This window comes from Engraulis encrasicolus, chromosome 5 (assembly GCF_034702125.1).
Source record: "Engraulis encrasicolus isolate BLACKSEA-1 chromosome 5, IST_EnEncr_1.0, whole genome shotgun sequence".
Classification (NCBI taxonomy): Eukaryota; Metazoa; Chordata; class Actinopteri; order Clupeiformes; family Engraulidae; genus Engraulis; species Engraulis encrasicolus.
Genome location: NC_085861.1, coordinates 14,850,014 through 14,867,825, shown reverse-complemented (window position 1 = coordinate 14,867,825; position 17,812 = coordinate 14,850,014). Strand labels below are relative to the sequence as shown.

Here is a 17,812-nt window from a genome sequence, read left to right as displayed (position 1 = left end):
GACGCTTTCAAAATTAGAAAGGGTGTATTCGCATTTCTATCCCATTGTCATTATATATTTTTCAAATGATCAAGAAGACAATATTATCGTTTATCGCAATAATTTCGTGGCCAATTTATCGTCCAGCAAAATTTGCTATCGTGACAGGCCTATAGGTACGTGTTAAAGCTGGATACCATTGGCATTACCCGCTCACTGTAGGGCACTAGTCTGTTACGCGCCCAACCCGGGTTCGATTCCGACCCAGGTCCTTCGCCGACCCTTCCTCGTCTCTCTCTCCCATCTCGCTTCGTGTCACAACCTTCACTGTCCTGTCTCATATCAACAAAAATAAAGGCTTGAAAAGCCCCAAAGAAATACTTAAAAAAGCTGGATATCATCCACGTGTTATAAATTAAAACAAGGCCAGTAGACCTACAGTTCAGAGGGTACTGCAAAATTGGAAAAAAAAGTCCTCGTTTCAGAACACTTCCCTGAAGCTGCAGATCTCAATTGGTACTAGATCTCTTCAGACAGGTAGATGAGGTCATTAATTAGTGAAATCTCTGGAGTTCAGGTAGAAAGGCTATCCAAGCCAGTTTGTCCACATCTGGTGGACAGGTCTGCCCAGACTTTTATTTTGTTTTTTATCGATCTTTTATTACCCCAAATGTCACATTAGTTCCATCCAGATGCCCATTGAGCTAGCTAGCCAGCCAGCCAGTCACCAGCAAGTCATCCTGTCCTTGGGGTAACCTTGCTCTCTGGAGGACTGAGGCACATCTCACACAAGTACATTTAAAGTATTGGCACTCACTCCAAGACGCGCGCGCGCGCGCACGCACGCACGCACGCACGCACGCACGCACGCACGCACGCACGCACGCACGCACACACACACACGAGCACACGAACGCATGCACGAACACACACACGCATTCATTTCACACACACACACACACACACACACACACACACACACACACACACACACACACACACAAACACACACACAGAAGAAAAGAGAACTAAAAAAAAAAGAAGGATAAAGGGAAAACAAAAACAAAACAGCAATGACTGCAGAAAGGATACTGGTAATTAAAAATAAATTCACAAGCAAACAGATGACTTATTATAACAGATTACTGCTAAATCAGGCACTTTCAGGCTGTATAATTACACTTTGAATGTAAGTCAGGATGGGTTTACATGTTTTGTTGAATTTGTGAAGGAAGCCTTTCAGGGAGTAACACATTTTTCTAGTTTCATGCACTGAAGTATTTCTCCAATCCAGTCATCATGTGTAGGTGGAGAGGAGTGTTTCCAAAATTTCAAGACTATCAATTGCTGAACTGAAAGGGTAGTGAAAGCTACAAGCTGTTTCACAGGCAACTCAGGCCTTGAGGGTATTCCAAAGAGGGCAGTAAGAGGATGTAGCTCTAACTTGGATTTGAGGGCTATGCTAAAGGTATCAAATATGCTTTAAAAAAATATATTTTTTAGGACTTTTATGCCTTTATTTTTGATGGGGCAGTGGAGGAGAGACAGGAAATGAGTGGGGAGAGAGAGACAGAGGAGGATCTGCAAATGATCCAGGCCGGAATAGAACCGGGGTCGCGTAGGCGTAGTAACCCAGTGCCCTACCGTTATGAAATATGCTTGACCAAAATTTAGGACAGGGCCAAAACATACGAACATGGTCAGCAGGAGATTCCCGCACCTCCTGCAGGCATCACTTCTGCCTGGGTATGCTGTACAGTAGCCTTGCTAATATAGCATTTGCTAAATGAACTCTGTGATATACGTATACGCTGCATTAAGGCTCTTGAGATTTTTTTTAATTTTTTTTAAAAAATTACAAATGTGGGTATGTTAGAGCTGAATGAACACATTCTAATGCGTGATGATGGCCCTAGCTTTTAAATGCAGTCATGGAGGAGGATGGGAGAAAGCACTGTTTTATTTCTGCCTCCACAAACCTGGCGGGTTGGGAGTCGATCAGGTGCCTTATGCCCCGTGTACATCAAGCGCTACCAACGCGACCCAGGTAGCTGGGGTGGTAGAAGAAGTTTCGCCATGAATTCGTTTTATTCGCTTTGGACGCTGCACTGACATGTTTGATTCAGCTAATCACATAACGGCTCTGTCTTGACAGCCTGGGACATTCCTCGATATGAACGTTCCAATTGGTTTTCGCCGAACCGCGTCATAGCGAATTCGCTTAAGATTAGCTTGAGTTTAATCGTCAAAATTCGCCCTGGTCGCTCAAGAAGCTTCGCTCCTGGCGAATTCGCTCTGGTAGCTTTATTCCCCTTCCCTCCATAGAGAAACAATGACTTCCGCCGCGCAGGTCGCTTAGTTCGCCTTCGATGTACACAGGGCATTAGGCTGAAATGGGTTAAACAGACATGGGACCAGGGTTGACTATATCTGATGTCCAGTGTGAAGTCCTACTAAATCTTACTCATGACACTTCGCATTTTTTAACATAAAATATCCAACCAGGGCAATCATGGGGGGGATGGTGTTGCAGAGCCACGACGAGACATGTAAAAGCAAACAAAAGAAAATTTGCCATTACTTTTATATTATGTTTCTCTCTGATGGTCCCTCTCTCTCTGTCTTTGCCTGTCATTTTCTTCCTTTCCTCCTCTCATGTCTGATGTGATGCCCTTGATTTCTGGTGCGTTATTATACCTGATTGTAAGGGGACTGTGACTCATCTCATTCTCTCTCCCTTGATGCTGAGCAAATCAGGTCAAACAAACTAGATAGGAATACAAAACAACAGGAAGCTCATGTCATCATGTCGTGTGTGTGTGTGTGTGTGTGCCTGCATGTGTGTGTGTGTGCGTGTGTGTGCGTGTGTGTGCGTGTGTCTGTGTGTGTGTGTGTGTCTGTGTGTGTGTGTGTGTGTGTGTGTGTGTGTGTGTGTGTGTGTGTGTGTGTGTGTGTGTGTGTGTGTGTGTGTGTGTGTGTGTGTGTGTGTGTGTGTGTGTGCGTGCCTGTCTGTGTGCCTGTCTGTGTGCTTGTGTGCGTGTGTGTGTGTGTGTGTGTGTGTGTGTGTACCTGTATGTGTGCCTGTCTGTGTGCGTGTGTGTGTATGAGAGAGAAAGAGATAGCAATGAAGATAGACAGAAAATCACAGAAAGCTTGCCAGAGAGAGAGGCAGGCTGAAGCTGAGAGAGAGCCTTAGATTAAAGCACCAGTCCATATGCCTGACTTTTTCACTTAAATCGGAGAGGATGTACTGCGATTTGTAAAGTATTACTGCATGTTCCATATTCAAAACCCATGGGAAATAACATACAAATTGAAAGCATTTGATGTAAAACTTCAGATGCACATCTATGGGGAGTCTGCAGGCTATCATCGAGTTCAATTAGATACTAGGCTGAAGACGAGGTTCATTATCTTATATAAGAAGCATTGTAAAGTGGAGGAGAAGCGCTCACACTATTGTATAATGATTAATACAGTTTTGAACTGGGTGCTGAACCTCACATAAAACATAGATTAATGAATGAAATGGCCATTACACACTGAAGAAGGTCTCTGCCCGAAACATTCGTAGGCGAATAAACAAAGAAAAATCTGAAGAGTGCTGTCCTTCGCTTCATTCATTCATTAATATATGAAGCATTAGCATTAAGTACTCCTGAGAGAGCTGCAGAAAAAGGTTTTGTAGAGCCGTCTTGTGTAGGGATGGGACTTGATATCGGATAATCCTAATGCATTTGGATTTAGAATAGGCACTGGTAAGACACGCAAACTACTTTCACCCCTACATTTTTTTCTATATGTGCTAACCTGCCTCGACTCACATATGAACTTAGCTGCCATCCCACTCCTAACCCACAGGGTTCAGTATGGTATTGCAGCTATTGTAGCCTCAACTCAACTGGGAAGGGCTGTCCACAAGCTTCACGAGTGTGAATTTTTTGAAGTGCATTGATTATGTCACCGCTGATGTTTGTCAAGAAGGCCTGGCTCTCAGTCTCCGCTCTAATTCATCCCAAAGGTGTTCTATTGGGTTCAAGTTAGGACTGTGCACTGCAGGCCATTCAAGTTCATCCATCGTGTTTATGAACCGTGCCTTGTGCACTGGTGCACAGTCTCTCATGTTGGAAGATGAAGGGGCACGGTCCAAACTCTTCCCACAACTTTGGGAGCATGGAATTGTCCAAAATGTTTTGGTATCGTGATGCTTGATGGTTAAGGAAGGATGAAAGAGGCCTATGTTTGTCTAAGAACTCTAGATAGATGCACATGGATGTGTGAATTTGAGCATGTTGACTTGGCTTCCCGTTGACTAACTAATCTGTCAGGGTTTGTTTTTGGTTTCTTTAAACAGTATATTTTGAGCAGCTCCAAGGTGGGTAGGGGACGGGGTTAAAGGAAAGAAAAAAACGAAATCCTCCAAAGTGTTGTTTTGTATGCGCGTGCAGGTTAATCCTCAGCCCAAATGAAGTGATGGGTAATTGAGTGAGCTCCTGGGGCTCCCAGCTCAGCTCAGCTCAGCACAGCAGAGCAGCAGCTCGGCAGAACAGCAGCAGAGTTATGCACGCCTCCCTTACAAGGGCTCTCCACCACTCGCCTCTCTCCAGGGCCGGATTAATGCACAGGCTAGATATGGCCGCAGCCTAGGGGCCCCCACCTGCCAAGGGGCCCCCTGATTGCCCAAAAGTGAGAGATTGCAGAATTGGGACAAGATGCAATATTGAAAAATTGATCCACCGTGTTGAGAACAGTTGGCAGACATGTTATCCTGAATTTCTAGCTCATAATTATAACACTGTCTACGTATGAAATTTGCCTTCTGGGGGGCCCCACAGCAACCTGTAGCCTAGGGGCCCCGGGCCATCTTAATCCGTTCCTGACTCTCTCCTCTCCAGGGCAGACAGGAGCAGCCTCGGGGAGAGAAGCCCCTCCGTGCATAACTTACTGTGGCACCAGCAAATCGCAAATATATGTTCTTTTTGTGACGAGCCGTGTGTGTGTAGGTGTGTGTGTGTGTGTGTGTGTGTGTGTGTGTGTGTGTGTGTGTGTGTGTGTGTGTGTGTGTGTGTGTGTGTGTGTGTGTGTGTGTGTGTGTGTGTGTGCGCGCGCGCGCGCCTGTGTCAGTGAGAGTGTGTGCGTGTGTGTGTGCCTGTGTCAGTGATTGCCTGTGCGTGTGTGTGTGTGCCTGTGTCAGTGATTGCCTGTGCATGTGTGTGTGTGCGCCTGTGTCAGTGATTGCCTGTGTGTGTGTGTGTGTGTGTGTGTGTGTGTGTGTGTGTGTGTGTGTGTGTGTGTGTGTGTGTGTGTGTGTGTGTGTGTGTGGGCGTGGGCAGGCGTGTGGGTGTATGTGCATATGTGTGTATGCACGTGCATGCACGTTGTCTAACCGTGTGTTTGTTGGCATAATTCTTCACAGTAGAGTGTAATTAGTCTCTGCATTTGTGCATACTGTCAAGGCATTTGGGTTCTCTCCTGATTTGGAAGAGGTTGTCCCCGTCAAGTTGTTTCACTCTGGAAGATTTCTTTTTAATTTGCAGTTATGAAGTTTTGAAATGAAGTCTGATCAGAGAGTTTGAGACACACTTTCAGGCAAAGGCTAAGTCGTACCTGAGTCACTGTCTTGTTTCAAAACTGTTTAAATATTAATTTTCAAGAAACTTTTGCAGTTTGGAGATGTGTAGGTTGGCTGTAGTTCTCTGGGAAGCAATTCCAATCTTTATGGTGACCAAAGACTAACAGTCACTCAAAGCAATAAACAAGCCTAGTTTTCATTATTGCTTTGAGTGACTGTTAGTCTTTGGATGCTGATGTAAATCACGCCTGATGGTGGTCATCCATTAGTGAAAGTGAAAGTGATAACCCAACTGGGAAACTCCAACTCCCATTGTCATTGTGACACAGCACACAATGCTTAACTCACAAGTGAACACTGCACACAACGAAATTGCATTTATGCCTCATCTGTGCAAGAGGGCAGCACCTAATGGCGCCCAAAAGGTAGCAGTGCGGTGGCACGGTGCCATGCTCAGGGTACCTCAGTCATGGAGGAAGATTGGGGATAGCACTGGTTTATTACTTCCCCCCCCACCAACCTGGCAGGTCGGGAGTCAAACCGACAACCTTTGGGCTACAAGTCTGACCCCCTAACCCTAATAGATGTTTAAGCCATTGTTTGTAATATACTGTAGATGTCAATCGTCTAGGACCAGTTGACAAAGTAGCAGACTTTGTGTCTACGTGTCACAGCCAACCAAATATGTATCTCTCCACAGCTCTTACTGGACTCATACAGTGTATACCCTACATCACATTGTTGTTGTTTCGTATGACCTTTTCATTCCATATACTCTTTGATGTACTGTACTGTACATTGTGCTGTCTTTCTAAAGTGTTGCTACTATTGTGCGTATTGAACTGGTAAGATGCCATGCACCTGAAAACCAATTTCATGTACCAATTTCAATAGACATGACTGTGTGCTGATGGTGTCTCTCTATTTCTTGCTCTGTCTTTCTGTCTCTGTCTCTGTCTCTGTCTCTGTCTCTGTCTCTGTCTCTGTCGTTCTCTCTCTCTCTCTCTCTCTCTCTCTCTCTCTCTCTCTCTCTCTCTCTCTCTCTCTCTCTCTCTCTCTCTCTCTCTCTCTCTGCCCATACCTAAAGTCTATGTCTATTTCTGCATGGGAGATTAAGAAACATAATTTAAATTCTTTGTATGATCAGCACATGTAAAGAAATTGACAACAAAGCTGACTTGGCTTGACTCTCTCTCTCTCTCTCTCTCCACAGATGAAAGGTGTGCCGCTGTTCCCCTGTATGGACTGCAGCTGTGTGTTTAAGAAGCTGGGTAGCCTGAACGCCCACATCAGTAAGATGCACATCTCTGTGGTAGAGGTGGAGGAGCCGGCCACCACGCAGGTGAACGACAGGACACAAACGCATGGCAACACTTGCACTTACTTTACACTGCCATTAAAACACAAACGCATGGCAACGCATGCACTTTACACCACCTGCCATTAAAGGGACACTGTGTGAGATTTTTAGTTGTTTATTTCCAGAATTCATGCTGTCCATTCACTAATGTTACATTTTTCATGAATACTTACCACCAGCATCAAATTCTAAGTATTCATTATGACTGGAAAAATTGCACTTTTCATACATGAAAAGGGGGATCCTCTCCATGGTCCGCCATTTTGAGTTTCCAAAAATAGTCATTTTTAGCTGCAAAAATTACTGTACTTGGACCATACTATAAAATATTTGTTTATTACTTAGTAAACTTTCATGTAAAGATCAAATTTGGGAATAGGCAGCCCAGTTTCAATGAGCAGCATAGTTGCAGTACCTTTTTTGATCATTGATCACAGTGTCCCTTTAAGACACAAACACACACACAGATACATCAGGTGAACGGACACAAATGCATGGAAACACATGCACTTTACACTGCCATTGAAACACAAACACGGCCCTACCGTGGCCTAACGGTAGGGCACTGGCTTACTGCGGCAGCGACCTGGGTTCGATTCCGGCTGGGGTCATTTGCCAGTCCTTCCCCATCTCTCTTCCCTGTCCCTCTGTCACTGTCCTATCACAAATAAAGCACTTTACACTGCTATTAAAACACAAACACACACAGATATATACTGTGTTAAAATAAGGTAACCTCCGGTGCATCACCAGAGAGGACTGAGTTCTCAGGTGAGAAGGAGAGTCACCGCAACATCCCAGATGTGGAAAATTAATTACATGTACCTCCGCCAAGGAGGTTATATTTTCGGTCGCGTTGGTTTGTCTGTCTGTTTGTTTTTCACCAGGATAACTCAAAAACTTACGAACAGATTTGGATGAAACTTTGTGGAGTTGCTGGAAATGACCAAAGGCAACTTTTAACATAACAGTTTTCTAACTCCACAAAAAGAAAGCAGAAAGACTTAAAATAAAAATAGGGTGTAACATTGTCAAATATTCTATCAAACAGCTTCCTTGGCGGAGGTCTGCACTCTCTGAGTGCATTTCTAGTTTATGCTTTTATTTGGAGCAGTGGCAAACAAACTTTTCAATGTTAACACGTCATCAGAGTTTAAAAAAAAAATTACCCTGATGAAGAAGCATAACGACGAAATGTTGGTGTGGCACTGCTCCAAATGAAAGCACAAATTAAACTTTCACATTGCTCCGTACATACAAATGAATTGCAAAATAGGGGTTGTCAAACTGGGGGTGTGGAGACAAAGCCAATAACGCGTACCACCATTGTCCATGTTGGATGTGATAATCGTAATTAAAATGTTAGTCCACGACAATGACTCCACACACTCATTATCCACTCCTTGTTTTGTTTTCGGCCTGGATTTAGGATTTGGCTTCTGCCCACATTAGATGCCAAGTTTGCATTTATTTAAAAAGCTGTCTTTCACCTCATACTACTGCTTATTCAGTTTAATCAACTGCATTCAATTTAATCTCACATTTCACGGTATCAAGTTTGTACAGCCGAGCTGTCACTGTAGCTTGAAAAAATTAAAAGTCTGAAGTTCTCCTATGCAACTTTCTTGACCTGATTAGGGTATTGCCTGCCTCCTCACAGTCACAATTAATGAAGTGTAAGCTTTCCAAATTGTCTTTACTTATTGCCGTGCTGTAGCTCAAGCTGTACCAATTAGGCTGGTCATTGAAGCCGTTAAGTCAGGCCATGCAAGTTGTTCTTTCCACATCGAGCATGACTTGTTTTACAACCAAGGAGGGGGAGGACAAACTTCTATACTGTAGGTGATTTTCCCCATCGCTGCCGACACGGTGCTTGCTCCCAGGGGGGATAGAAGCAAACTTTTAGAGAGGAGTGTGGTGCACACTTAAAATCCTATTTTCTTTGTTTCTTTATTCCATGGCAGGATAGTATGAAGTTTCTACTGTTGTCCACAGTCATCAGATTCTCCAAGGAGAATGAGTTGCAAAACAGTGGTTGTCAAACTGGGGTTGTGGAGACAAAATGCAAAAGTTGACGACGAAGACAACAGTCGAGTCGTCATCCTATCCTGCCATGGAATAATGTCAGCCTGTGTCCTGCACCTTTTCCTGGGATGTGCACAATCTTCACCTTTCACTTAGAAGTGACCTTCCCACAGCACACTGTTGGATTTCTGAAGGACTTTATCACAGCCTGTCATGCATTTCTATCATACGTTCATCATAATTGTCAACATTTTGAGCTACATCCTTTGTGCTGTATAGAATGTACTGCACAGTTAAAACGTAATAATCGGTTTCCTATCAATATCGTTTTACTATATTGCCATTGTTTTATAGTTAGCTGGAAACTAACAATTTTAAACTGTGGGTGAATCTTATATCGAATTGGAAACTGTTGTTAAATGGGATCTTTCAGTACAGCTAGAAAACAGTGACGCCATAGTTTTTTTTAATATATAGTTTTGTTTTTTGTATCTTGATTTGTACGAGGTCAGATGCATACGTTCTCGTGACCTCTCAGGCACAGACGTGTGTGTTGTATTTTGTTACAAATCAGATGCATACATTTTTATGATGTCTTGCACATAGTCACACCTTTTAAACATTGTTTGTATGTGTGTGTGTCTGTGTGTGTGCGTGCATGTGTCTATGTCTGTGTCTGTGTCTTTGTCTTTGTCTTTGTCTTTGTCTGTGTCTGTGTCTGTGCCTGTGTCTGTGTCTGTGTCTGTGTGTCTGGTCCTTCCAGGAGGCAGTGGAGCCCAGCGGCCAGACGGTGTCTGGGGGGTCAGAGGGGGGCGGCGAGGGGGGCGGGGGCGAGGGGGTGACTGATGTCATTCAGCAGCTTCTGGAGCTCTCCGAGCAGGTGACGGGGGAGAGCACCCAGCCCCCACCCCCGGTACCCGCCATCACCATGGAGACGGCCATTAACCAGGACATTCTGCAGGTACTGCACCGTATGCACGCCACGGCATCCACTTTATTGGCAAAATGCATGCATATCCAGCCCACGCATGCACGCACACACGCATATCCAGCCTACGCACGTATGTACGCATGCGCGCACACAAACACGCGCACAAACATACGAGCACACACAAATACGCGCGCGCATGCACACACGCAGGCACGCACTCACACACACACGCACACGCGCGCACACACACACGCACACGCGCGCACACACACGCGCACACACATACACACACGCACTACATACACACGGGCGCATGCGCGCGCACACACACACACACACACACACACACACACACACACACACACACACACACACACACACACACACACACACACACACACACACACACACACACACACACACACACACACACACTCAAAACCAAGCACACTATTTTGTATAGGGTTCTAAAGAGGGGTTAGTTCATAGAATCAGTTTTATGCGGTTGTTTCCATGCATACTGTCACTGACAATCATTTTAGCTGTAATTTTCAATCATAGCATTACATGTAAACACTCATCAAATCAGTTCCTCTTGTCTGGTAGTATACAGTATGTATGTAAGTAGGAGATTATGCATTTGCTCTGGTGATTGTCGTCATCTTATGTAATTAATTGTCTTTTCTGGAAATGTACAAACTAGGTCTGTGAATCCATACTGTATGCAGTGTAGCAAGCACAAACAGCATCGTATGTGGCAGAGAGGCCCAGTTATGGTAGAGAGAACAGAAGCACTGTGCATGTCTTTGCCCAGCTATTATGCTAGGGAATATGCATGTATTTGCATGATGATAAAGAGCGAGGATGATGCCATAAATGGAAAAAGCTCTTCAGCTACTGTATTTAAGAGAGGCCCTTGTGACTGAAACGAGTGCTCGCGAAGAGGTTGTGTCACCAGGGCTCTAAATGAACTATTTTTTTCATCACCAGACAAAATGGCTAGTAGATGCTAATTTTACTAGCCAAACATACACTCACTAATGGGTCAAAGTGGCTAGTAAGTTGGTGTTTTCTACCAGCCAAACTGAAAATTCACCAGCGTTTTGGCTGGTTGGTGTGTGTTAATTTAGAGCCCTGGTTGTGTCCCTTGCTCTAGCAGCCTACCCTTTCCTAGAATCTACTCTACAGATGTGGGGCCGCAATCTTTGAGAGATTTAAAATAATGAACTTCCTACATGTCCATATATTACATGAAGACATTAGTGGCAGTGTTCGCTCAGGTGGTACAGGAGCCATTTGGCAACCAGAAGGTTGCAGATTTTAGCCCCGCTCTGCCTGACCCCATCGATGTGTCCTTGAGCAAGATACCAAATTGCCCCAAATTGCTCCTAGTGGCAGGGTGGTACCCTGCGTGGCAGTCACTGCCACTGATGGGAGAATGGGTAAATATGAGGCATACAATACAAAGTGCTCGATGGAGTGGAAAGGTGCATACGTATAAATGCAGTCCGTTTGCCATTCACCATTAGGAGGGTATCAAGCTTAGTGGTCTTATTTGGAGCATTGCTTTTACACCGTCTCACAATGGATAATCATTTTTGTGATGAGCTAGGCAAAGATTTTGTTTATTTAATTTACTTCCACTGTCAGCCATACATACATCTGCTTCCATATTCCGTTTGTTCCATCAGTCACTGCACAACAGTCGCTCAGATTTTATTCATTTTTAGTCATACAGCTTTGAAAAAAAAGAAAAACAAAAACAAAAAGAAAAGCAGAATTCATTCACGATAGGAAAAAAAAACTGTCTTTTTAATGAAAAATCATTTTTGTATAGCTGCTGTCATTTCACCTCATTCTGTCAGCGGCAGCAGTTTATTCCCCGCTCAGAAGTTGACTTCTGATGTTTCTCTGGCCATATACCATACATAATTTCAGTATTACCATCACCATTTCTTTGCAGTTCAAAATAAAAGAAACTGTGGTGATGCCGAAGCTCTTGTATAAGAAGTCAAAACAGTTTAGTTTTCAGCATCTGACTTCTGACTTAAAATGACTTCTGTTTGCAGCTTGAAGAGGTGTTTTTTTCTAGTTGAAAATAGATTCTGGAATGCTATGCACATTTTGCCCTTAGATGAACTTCAGATAGTCTCACAGTCATATTGTTACAGGATATCCTTTGGCCATTACATATACATTGTATTTCATTGCACTTAGCTGACACTTTTATCAAAAGTGACTTTAAGTAATTTACAGGGTATTGGAGCAATGTGGGGTTAGGTGCCTTGCTCAAGGGCACTTCAGCCATGGATGGAGGTGTATAGGGAGAGATAAGGGTGGGATTTGAACCTGCAACCCTCTGAACTTAAGACCACCTCCCTAATCATTAGACCAGAGCTGCCCTTGTCTATCCCGATTTTGATCAGTTTTTTTAATTATCATTCCCTAGTTTCCTAATAAATTATTTTTTTTTGTCTGCATCTGTCTACAGCAAGCGCTGGAGAACAGTGGCTTGAGTGCCATCCCCGTGCAGAACAGTTCCCAGAGCAGTGGTGGGGGTGTGGGTGCTCTGCCCAGGACTAATGGTGGCCCCCAGAATGGAGCGGCCGCAGCTGACAGCTCCTTGGTGAGGAAGATCATTGGCACGGAGAAGGTGGTGAGGAAGGAGAAGAAGAGCATCTTCAAGAAGCCCGACCAGATGCCTGGTAAGCAGGGACAGGGGCGGTCCTAGGGGCGTTTTTTGCATTGAGCAAGGTTGGGCCAATCAGGGTTCTCGCCATCGCATTTTTGCATTCCTGTTTTCCATATTAGATTATTATGTAATAATTTGAAGGGGTGGGGGCATCAAAATTGTTCTTTACCCAGGGCCTCATATTTCCTAAAACCACCACTTGCCGGTCCTTGGGGCAGGCCAGCCTGGGCGATTGCCTGGGGCGGCACCCACGAAGGGGCAGCACCATCGCAAAACCCTGTCCTCGCCAACATCGCGCAAATCGCCAATTAGTGCCACTAAGATGTTATTTCTTTGCTATTACGACGATATTGCAATAATAACATGCTATTAGCAGGTGTCATATATTTTGCTATCTTTTCTCGCAGGGGGCGGGACCACATTTGGGCCGGGGTGTCATAAGGGGTGTTGTTGCCTGGGGCGCCAGTCATTGTCATTCAGGCCGGACAGTGCTTGTTGTCAAGAGAAAAATATCTAGTCATTAAGTTTTTCTTATTTAAAAAAATTGCTTGAGGTTCAGGCTCAAAATTGTCTTCTATTATCAGGCCTGTGGGCTGGCTGCCGGTGTTAGACCAGCTCTCTTCTTGAGGTATCATTTAACTTTCATTGGGTGCTGTCCAACAACCATTGTCAGAAATCGATTGAACCAAAGTTGAATAAGTTGAACCATGAGGTGTCTGAAGGAACCTTGTGTAGTGAATGAGAGAGAGAGAGAGAGAGAGAGAGAGAGAGAGAGAGAGAGAGAGAGAGAGAGAGAGAGAGAGAGAGAGAGAGAGAGAGAGAGAGAGAGAGAGAGAGAGAGAGAGAGAGATATGGTCCTAGGCAGAAGGTAGAGTGAGAGAGTGATGCGATTTTTTTTTCTTAAGCCAAATGTCCTCCACGTTATGGTGCATCAGCCTGTGAATTTTTTGGTATTCCTGACATAGCAACAGGGTAATGTGTATCTCATAGACGTGGTGAGAATTGAACAGAACAAAAACAAACACAGCAAGGCATAGTAAGGCATTGTAATTCAGCCAGCGACTCGCTGTTGGCGTTGGCATTGAAGCTGCCGCTCAATAGCAGTACAAACTTCCATCAGCCTCAAAGTTAAAGCAGTGTTGCACTCAGCATCAACTTCTTAACAAGCTCATGAACTTTTAAACAGCGTTGAATTTTATGTGTGTCAGCATCAGTTCAAGGTACCCTTTTCTTCTCACTTTCCTCACCATTATCTCAACTGTTTGTGTGTGTGTGCGCACATACTTCAGTGTGTTTGTCAGGCAGAGAGAGAGAGAGAGATAGAGAGTTCAGCTGCTTATTCTAGATGCACTTGTAATTGAAATTGTAAATAGGCATCAGTCAATTACTTGTAGGTTCTTATGCATGTTGTAGGTTCTTACCAACACAATTCCTTCAAGTATAAATGTGTATTCAATATAATGCAGGGCATCCCAAAAAATGTACACGCTTCAAACCATCATAAAGTAGACTTTTATCAAAATAAGAAATACAAATTGAAAGTGTAATAATAGACATCACTTTCATCCTATGCACTTTAAGGCTACCACTTATTCTGAAACTGATGACTAAAGTCTGCTAAAAGACCTGAAAGCCATTGAAAGTGAATGCACAAAAGACCCAAGAGAATAGTGTGTGATCTGTATTGCAAGGCAGTGCCTCATCCAGAATCGATGTCAGTTTGAGAACAGGTGGTGAATTATGAAATTATGTTTTTAAGATCTGTTACACATTGAATATTACCTGAACTGTACACTGTGAATATTGCATAAATTTGACATATACAGGATGGCCTGTATCTTAAGTGGCAATGTCCTCAAGTGTGTAAGTAAGTATGCCCTTTATTATCCCACTCTGGGAAAATTCATGCGTTGCAGCAGTAACACACATACAACTTGTGCAAAAGTAGACGACATACATACAGACGCAGGACCAAGAAGTTACAAAATATATAAGGAAGATAATAAAAATAGAGATTAAAATAGCGGTTGTTGCCTAACCTTTTCAACGTGTCTTGTCATGTAATACGTAAGGTATTCATTACAGCCATCTGATGGAAGTTTCTTTGACCTCATGGCAACTTGGTGGTTGTGTTTTCTGTATTCTCTGCTGCCTCTGCAATGCCGCAATTCCTCAGTGTTGTCAGTAAGTCTGGGCATTGTGTAAATCTTGGCTTTTTTGCATCAGTGCCTCCTTATGCTCAGACCTGATAGTATTCAGGCTCTACGCCTGATTTCAGGCTTAGCTTGTCTGACAGGAAAAGAAATATAATATATTATACACAGAGAATAATTCAGAGCTTGTGTCAACACTGGGATGTTGCCCCTTTCTGAGACACCCAGAGTGGCTTAAAAGTGAAATCCAGCTTTTGGTCTCTACCAAAAAGATGTGGGGCTTACATCATGTTACACCTCAGCGAGATTGTTACCTTGGTTTCTCAAATCTATGAAGAATCCTACCTAGGCTGGGAGTAGTGAAAGTTAAAAGTTCTTCATTTGCCATTTGTGTGCAAGCTAGTAGTCCAGACGAATTGGGACTCTGTCAATGGAGAACAGAAAAAGACAAAATGCATTTAAAAAAATAATCCAAATAGAGAAGTCAAGCACAGAAAAAAATCAATTTAGTTTGTCAAGTGAAGGCAAAGTATTTCTCCAGCACAGCTCGGTGTACACATTTGGCCATGGCAAACCACTCTGGTGACTTCAGGAGGTCAGAGAAACTCATTATAAGGCTCAGAAACCTTGGAGAGTCAAAATGTCATGCCATGGGCACTTTAACAACACTGATTGTAGGTAAAGGATTTTTTTATCTCTTTGAGTGGTTTAAGCGGAGACGTTCTATTGGGACTACTTTAAATTTTGGCTCAGCCTTTTCTACCCTTGACCAGTAGCAAACCAAGGGAGGTGAGTCAACCATGTCGTTTGAGAACGTTTGTGGTAATGGTCTTGATCGTCTCGAAGATATTTGAAAGTCATGATAATCAGGCTAGAGGTGGGAGGCATTGTCCTTCCTCCCTTCTGGTTTTGATATCACCACTTTTTTATACATGATTTTAATCACACTTTCATGTAATCCCATAAATATTGCTTAAAATCTGAAACATATCCCCCCTTCTGGTTTTCTGACTAATCCGCACCCTGGTAGTAGTAGTAGCAGTAGCAGTAGTAGCAATGAAGTAGTGAAGGCAAGTGTTTTCTGCTTCCCTTGTAGCCCTACCTGGTGTCCACGGTGACTCACTCTGTCTTGCCTAAACACATTAATAAAAATGATGAAGCAGATGGCTTACCCTTAATCATGGAGGCCACAGCAACTATGTACCGGTACACAACATTGACTGACCTTGTATCAGTGAACTTTTCTCAACTTGTAAAAGACTTTTTATTATTATTAAATTGGGGCTGCTGTCTAATATAAAGCAGGGCCGTATTTGTCCTCATAGGAATCAGGGCTGTGAGATGAAGTGTTTTGACAGGTTGCACACTTTAATTACTTGGATTGTCCTTCTCAAGGCCAATGAAGCAATGGGGAATTGATTTCACCATTTTTTATCCAAGGATAAATCTATAAGCTGCCGTCCAGGGTGTCCCCACGTGATGTATTAATCTTAATTATGTATTGTGATGTATTAAACTAGCTTAAATGAGGACGAGGATTCAAACCTTGGGATTTGATTTGAATTACATATTTTTGAGATTGAAATGGACATACGGTATGTGTGTATATGTTTGAAAATAAAATTAGCTAAGTTAACTTGCCATAAACACATGCTTTGTCAAAAATACTGTATATAGTATATGATCACACACACACACACACACACACACACACACACACACACACACACACACACACACACACACACACACACACACACACACACACACACACACACACACACACACACACACACAACACACACACACACACTCTCTCTCTCTCTCTCTCTCTCTCTCTCTCTCTCTCTCTCTCTCTCTCTCTCTCTTAATCTGTTCTGAATGTGAACCCCTGTGCTATGTCACCCCAATCTCACCACTACTCCACTCCACCCCACTTCTACCCCTATTCCCCTATTCTACCCCTCTATTATCCCACTACACCTCTCTCCCACCACACCTCTCTCCCACCACACCTCTCTCCTATCCTATCCCACCACACCTCTCTCCTATCCTATCCCACCACACCTCTCTCCCACCCCACCTCTCTCCTATCCTATCCCACCCCACCTCTCTCCTATCCCATCCCACCACACCTCTCTCCCACCACACCTCTCTCCTATCCTATCCCACCCCACCTCTCTCCTATCCTATCCCACCACACCTCTCTCCTATCCTATCCCACCCCACCTCTCTCCTATCCCACCACACCTACTCCACCCCTCCAGTATCCCACCCCACCTCTATCCTATTCTATCCCACCACACCTCTCTCCTATCCCATCCCACCACACCTCTCTCCTATCCTATCCCACCCCACCTCTCTCCTATCCCACCACACCTCTCTCCTATCCTATCCCACCCCACCTCTCTCCTATCCTATCCCACCCCACCTCTCTCCTATCCTATCCCACCCCACCTCTCTCCTATCCCATCCTATCCCACCCCACCTCTCTCCTATCCTATCACACCACACCTCTCTCCTATCCTATCCCACCCCACCTCTCTCCTATCCTATCACACCACACCTCTCTCCCACCACACCTCTCTCCTATCCTATCACACCACACCTCTCTCCTATCCTATCCCACCCCACCTCTCTCCTATCCTATCCCACCACACCTCTCTCCTATCCCATCCCACCACACCTCTCTCCTATCCTATCCCACCCCACCTCTCTCCTATCCTATCCCACCCCACCTCTCTCCTATCCTATCCCACCACACCTCTCTCCTATCCTATCCCACCTCTCTCCTATCCTATCCCACCACACCTCTCTCCTATCCTATCCCACCACACCTACTCCACCCCTCCAGTATCCCACTACACTTCTCTCCCTACCTCTCTCCTCTCCTGTCCCCATTGCACTGCTCCCCACTCCTCACACCCCATTCACAAGTCAGTTCATTTTATTAAGCAGTTTAGCATCTGGGAGAGAGCTTCCATCACAAGACAAATATGACTTACTCTCTACCGAACAAAATGAAAATGTGGCAAATTCAATTTTATTATTATTAGATAATCGATTGTCATTAATCGATGCAGTACTGTATGTAGTGAAA

The 17,812-nt window shown here is 44.1% G+C and overlaps 1 protein-coding gene across 1 annotated transcript in view; it reads left to right on the top strand.

Annotated features, from left to right (window-relative positions):
* LOC134449012 (zinc finger protein 236-like) overlaps window positions 1-17,812 on the top strand; it is a 147,808-nt gene that overhangs the window by 19,842 nt on the left and 110,154 nt on the right. Inside the window, exons 7-9 of the mRNA XM_063198747.1 lie at window positions 6,765-6,893; window positions 9,700-9,897; window positions 12,359-12,572. Of these exons, the coding sequence (XP_063054817.1) occupies window positions 6,765-6,893; window positions 9,700-9,897; window positions 12,359-12,572 (541 nt within the window). The remainder of the gene's footprint in view (window positions 1-6,764; window positions 6,894-9,699; window positions 9,898-12,358; window positions 12,573-17,812) is intronic.